Consider the following 6,693-nt stretch of genomic DNA (forward strand, 5'->3'; position numbering starts at 1 on the left):
AAGTCAAATCTCCAACAAACTTTTCATCAGTAGTTTATTATTTCATTGACTCCTTACTTATAATTGGTGACTTTAATATTCATATGGGTAGATTAAAACAATGTTAAAACAATCTCTGACAAAGAAAAAGCGCCACAAAAAAAATGTATGGCTGTAAAAACCCGTAAACAGGAGTGCCTGAAAAATGAAAAAATAAATTATATTTGTAGTTGTTTTACAATTATAGATAATAATAATAATAATAATAGTATTGAGAAGCACAAAACAATTATTTTTTCGTGAAGATCAGTAACAAAAGCAATAACTCAGGCACCTTATACCATTGTTGACAGACTGATAAACCCCGACACAAATAGCCCCTAAACTCCCCTCCACAAATAAAGTCAATGAGTTTGTTTGCTTTCTAGCGACAACATTTGTTAATATAAGACAAGGCATCAAATCTTCCATATCAACCTAAAAATGGCACACCAAAATGCTTGTGTAAAAATAATTTTGAAGAGATTACAGAATTAAATGCCGTTGACTACAAATGAAAACCGTTGAGGAAACTGTTCCGGTTCTTAAGCCATCAACCTGCTACCTTTATGCTCTGCCTAAAGGTTTCTTTCAAAAAAGATTTGATTGCTTATTGAGAGTGATTATTGCAAATGGTTCTCTCCTATCAGACCCTTTTCCCACTTTGAAAAAAGCAGTTATTAAATCCCTGTTTTAAAAAGCATATATCAAATCCACCTGTCATCAAAAGAATCAAGTAGTCTTCCACCAAGTTTGTAGCTTTCTAGCAGCTTTCCAATCTGGAATTACAGCACATAGACAGCTCTTATTAAGGTTCTTAATGATATTCATCTGAACACTGCCTGTGGTAAAACTTCAATCCTAGTGTTACTGGATATAGTGCTGCATTCTACACTATCAACCATACAATTTTACTTTCAACCATTGACTTGAATTAACTATAATCGCATGTGAAGTTCCCCAAGGTACAATCCTTGGGGAAGTTCTATTGCCTCTATACAGTATGTCCGCGTTAACCCAAATTAAAAAAAAAAAATACATTGCCTACCACAGTTATGGTGACGACAATCAAATTTACACAGCTCTCTCACTAAGTCATGATGGTCCTACAGATCTGCTACCACAGCACATTTAAAAAGAGGCAATAACTGTGATGTGACTGAATTTCCTCCAACTAAATAATGACAAAACCGATATACTGTATTTGCCTTCGTTGCCAAAGAAGAAAGGCAAGGCAAGGCAAGATGAAAGTTACTGCTCACCTTGACTTCCTATGACTGATATTTAAAACCAAGATATAAATGTTGTTATAATTATCTGATCGAACAGCCATATAATAAAATAATAAAAAAAATAATACATAAAAAATACATCAATACATTTCTCTTACAGTACATTATGAAACATTCCAACCACTAAGATCATCTTGGACCTGTCTACTAACTGCCCCTAGAGCAACGATAAAACATGGGGAAGCAGGAACAAACTAACAGAAGATAGTGTTCACTACTTTAAAATGCAAGTTCAAAACCCATATATTTGCTATATTTGCTTTTTTTGATTGCCTATTTTGACATCCGCTTTTAACCTTTTCTGTGTCTTTTTGACTGTTTTAAGATTTTAGCTTCAAAGTACTGAGATAGCAGAACTCCTATGTTTATAGCTGGATTTGAGTTTTGCATGCATGCATTTGCATGCTTTATGTAAAGCACTTTGAATTGCACTTGTGCATGAATTGTGCTATACAAATAAACGTTCCTTGCCTTGACTTCCAGAAACGTTTCACAACCCTGCTTAAGCGCCAGCTTCTGTAAGAAAATTGAGGGGGAAAGCAAGAAGCAACAGTGGCTGGAGATGAACAGAACAGACGAACAGAAAATAATTACTGATGATTCTATTATTGTTAAAGAAGTGTGAAGGCATTTTGCATAATCTATATTTATCTTTGTACTGAGTCACTCATAAAAAGCCAAATCTCCAACAAACTTTTCATCAGTAGTCTATTATTTCAATGATTCCTTACTAATAAATTGGTGACCTATATATTCATATAGGTAGGTTTAGTGCTAAAGGACTTTTGGGATTTGGAAACTTCTGCTGTTTTGGAAACTTTTGGACTGTCTGCATGTGAATGGTCAAACCCTACATGTAGCTAGGGACACAGCTACGGTTTGGATCTTATTATCAAAAAGTGTGTCAATATTGTAACTGTTGCTGTGACTGAGTTTGCCCTATCTTATCATTTCTATGTTTTCTATTTTGTATTTTTATCAGATTCTGTTAAATTTTATATATATATATTATATTATATTCTATATATTATATAATATATAATATATAGAATACACGGCAAATATATTATATAATGTATTTTATATATTAAGCGTATCACTATAACACAATCCCTGTTTCAACCACTGTTGAGGATCTTCCTGATAATCTCAAAAATTAAATTCAAATTCAACATTTTTCAATATGCAAGGTGGGGAGGGTGAAAGCAAGAAGCAACAGTGGCTGGAGATCGCTTTTAAAACAGAAAGACCTTCTGTCCCTCTAAATGCTCATCTAAAAACCTCAAGTATATTTCAGTCACCATTAAAAAACATTTTTATAAAGTTATCTGCCTTAGAGAGTGATTTCAGATCAATGAGTGACAATGACAATCACTGACACTCACTTTCACTTGAAGCTTCTGAGATCCCTCTGTTATCTTATTATCTTCCTGCTCTCCATTGACTTCCCTCGCTTTTGCGAAATGTCTCAAAAACACACTTCTGACTTAAATGTAAAGCAGGTTGAAACGTCTCATGGAAGAAAATCTAATATGGACGCTGGTAGAGTTGTAGACCCCTCTATAAAGGGATACAAAATATACGCAAGACGTGTCACTTAAATAACTCAGCTTTGAGATGCAGGCAGGTGTATTTCCCTAATTTCACAGGAGCTAGGCTAGTTGATCCCATCTGCAGCCTTGCATTGAGTGATTTCCAAAGTCATATCAGCTGCGTTCCACACAAACAATAGTGTCATGGGAATTACATAGCTCTGAAGTCACGAGACACACGAGAGGATACCCAACACCACTAAAGGGTCCAACCTTCAACTGTCTTGGACCACTGGATCGAGGATAACTTTTGGTATCTGTGTCTGAGGGCGTTCCATCAACCGAGTCGACTCCATATTAGGTTTCAAAGTTGTAATTCATCAATATGGTTTTATCTGAAAATGTTAGAACAATCGTTTTAGATGTTGGAACATGCAATTTCTTTGCATGTTCTGCTACAATTTGTCGAGGTAAATGGATTTATGTATCATAACTTTCGGCATCTTGATAAATTGCTCACAAATAGATGTCAACTGCCACAAATAAGCTATATGTTGCCAATTTGTTCATTTTTTATACGATTCACACAAAATATTTGTAGCAGTATATTCAAGTCAAGTTGTGAATATGTACGTTATTACTTCCCTTTTTTTAAATCTTGAAATGTATCTTCCAATTTCTGTTTGACACATTTTCTTTTTGTGAATATAGCTGCTGTCTTTCAGGGTAATTAGTCACACTCCAATATGTGGGCTTATTCAAAGACAGCACTCTGCTAAGAGCATATACTGTATGTATTATTACTATTTCATTAAAATGACACCATTAGTTATTTCATGAGTTATTATTTCAACCTTTTTTTTTAATTCCATTTTGACCTTGAGCCCTTCATTTTAAATGATTATCTTAAAAAATAATTTCATAAATGCCTACTATTACTATTTAACTTCTCAGACTAAACTGCTTGAATCATTTAATTTTATGAACTAAAGTCTCTTATTTGACCAATGTATGTATGTAAGAAAGAATAGCTGAGCAATATGTTTGCTATGTGTTTACCTAAAGGTAATTGCACACCTTGCAAGATCTGGGGTTCCTAAATTGGGGTTCGCAGTGCCCTAGAGGTCTGCAGAAAAATTATAAATTTTTATAATTACATTTGTTCATGTTTTTTTATAAAGTATTCATACTCAACCTCACTCATGATGGTGAGGGTTTTTTTGCACTTTTGTCAGTGAGGTTTAGGTTACATGTTAAACATGATACATGGCATGCATGATTGAGAGAGAACTGTAAAATACTTGTAAGTATTTTTACGAAAAGTTGTTTCTGTGCCGTGAGGTGTCTTGGAATGTGTGGCGTCCCAAGACAGCCCCATCGTATAAGATAATTACTAAGAGACAGTGCCAGAGGTCCCGAGAGAGAGAGCGCATCACCAGGGGTCTGGGTGATAAGGGAGGTGAAATGTGACCTGTGACCTATGTAGGTCACAGGTCAAGACAACAATTACCCAAATGGTAAATGTTGTCTGTGGGCCAGTATAAAAGACCCGCCCGAGTTGCATTCGACAGAGAATACTTCCGGCTTTGTTCTCTCCCAGGCTGTCCATGGCAAGTCTGGTCTGATGCTGTTCTTTTGTAATAAATCTATTATTTTACTCAATTCAGCGTCAGCGGTCACTCCTTCTTCATCAACACATCAAATTCATCAAGAAACTACAGCCATAACAACTAAAATTCTATTTGTGCCAGTATAATAAGAAAAAACATGGTACTTGAATAAGATCATAGCGCATTATCTAGCAAAATTGAAGGTGTTAAACTCGATTGCCAAGACAAAATTGAAAAAAAAAAATAGTTGGCTGAGGAACGATCGTGATCCTTCATGGTCTCAATTGATGGCGACAAATCTGAAAATGCGTATAATAGATTTTTTTTTATTATTAAATGCTAATTCAGTTACATATTGTGTATGAAAGGTATTATGGTTATTATAATAATACTACTACTACTACTACTACTACTAATAATAATAATAATAATAATAATAATAATAATAAACAGATAAAGTGTGTGTACTGGTAGCTATTTTTTTTCCCTAAGCTTAATCTGCTGAAAGGGCCTTCCATGAATAAATTGGGAACCCTTGGACTAGATCTCAATATATGATAAAGAATCGTACAAACCTGAATGGCTGAGAAAGTCTCCTTTTTCAGCCCCTTTTCAGTTTTCATGGTTAAATGTGGTGTGATGCAATGTTACAGGGTTTAATAGCGGGAGCAGCGGTGACAGCTAGCCAGTACTCCTTTTTTTTCAACCCACTGTACCGGCTGGAAAACAATGATGCGCGTGTACCAAATTAAAGACGGGGAAGACAGATGAACAATCTGAGGGGAAGCATCCAAGTTGCATTAGACAGCCATCTGACTCCGCTGGCCCGGGTAAAAGTGGAACACGATCGCCATTTTCCTGTTTACAAGCCAGCGCCGCTATTTCACACAAAGAGCACCAGCGAAGTACAGTAGTTGACTGAAGCAAATCAATTTTAATCCTAAGTGTTATATTCTCCTGTTACTATTTGGCAGTTAAACTACTACTATGATCTACTACTATGTTCCATCCATGTCTTCATTTGTAATCAGAATAAGCCATATTTAAGTGGACTTTAATGGGACAATGACCTTCACTCATTTTGTGTACAAATATTACCAGGCCTTTTTTTTGTAAAGTGAAAACAGACTCTTCAAAAGAGAGGGGGGGGGGGATTTCCCTTATGACTATGGTTTTGTTGTTCTCGTTTAGTTTACTGGTTAAAATCACTAGATGGTTGCGTGTCCTGATGCCAACTGTCTGGTCAACCCTGGGAACCCCACATGGAAACCCCTGGTGCCTCGTCTTACCTGTACCTCATGCCCGTGGTGTAGGACACGCACTCCCGCAGCGACACGTGGTTCACTTTGAGGAAGTCCTCCAGGTTCTTGAGCTGGGCGGCAGCACGCACCTCCCGTAGGCGCTGGAATTCGGCCAGCTGGCTGCTGCGCTGCTGCCTCTCCTCCTGCTCTAAGGCCTGCTCCGACAGGAAGCAGCTCAGCCCACTGCGCACACTCTCACTCATGGACGACAGCGACAGCATCTTGCCCGCAGCCGCGGGGCCCCCGCCGCCACAGCCGCTGCTGATACTGCTGCTCCGCCGGATGCCACCCCCGACGCCCTCACGACCCCCCGGTGGCGCTCCTCCACCTCCTCCTCCTCCACCACCCCCGGGCTTCGGCATCTGGAGGTTGTCGACAGGGGCGGACACGCTTATCTGCCGGCTCATGCGGTGGCTTCCCGCGTGGCCCCCCCGCACCTCTGCAATGTTGCTCCTGTGCATGGCGAACATGCCTCCCTGAGGTGCTGGTGCCGAACCGTGTCAGTGCAGGTGCCGTGTAGGTTGAGTTGGGTGGTCGGGTGGGTGGTCGGGTGGGTGCCAACAGGGTCCCAGGTAGTGGCAGCAGACGTGGAACGGACCCGGCAGGCAGGCGGTCAGCCGGTGAGACACTCTATATATTTGAGTGGAGCGGGGCCCAGTGGCTTTAAATAGCACCTGTTCCTCTGCTGATCTGAGTGCGGTGGACGGGTGGGTGGGTGTGGTTGTGCGGGGGGTAGGACAACAGGACAATCCTACTGCTCTTCACTCCCTCCCTCCCTCCAAACCTGCCCTCATGCATCAGGGCCTGTAATGTAATCAGAGCTGCCCCCTTCTCTCTGCTCAGACCCCTCCCCACCTTTTGAAAGCTAAAATGACACTCTCCCTTCAGAGGGAAAGGGGGTGTTTTTTGTTTCTTTCTTTTTATAACAGGTGACTTTTCA

General features: G+C 39.4%; 1 protein-coding gene across 6 annotated transcripts in view; it reads right to left on the bottom strand.

The window, feature by feature from the left end:
* Positions 1-6,223, bottom strand: part of LOC307241132 (voltage-gated potassium channel subunit beta-2-like) — a gene marked incomplete at its 5' end in the record, with an annotated part of 73,178 nt that extends 66,955 nt beyond the window's left edge. For all 6 annotated transcript variants that reach the window (XM_080015156.1, XM_080015155.1, XM_080015152.1 and 3 more), the window contains one exon: positions 5,742-6,223. In XM_080015156.1, the coding sequence (XP_079871282.1) occupies positions 5,742-6,223 (482 nt within the window). The remainder of the gene's footprint in view (positions 1-5,741) is intronic.
* Between the last annotated feature and the right edge of the window lie 470 nt (positions 6,224-6,693).

This window comes from Zeus faber (genome assembly GCF_960531495.2).
Source record: "Zeus faber genome assembly, chromosome: 15".
In the NCBI taxonomy this organism is placed as follows: domain Eukaryota; kingdom Metazoa; phylum Chordata; class Actinopteri; order Zeiformes; family Zeidae; genus Zeus; species Zeus faber.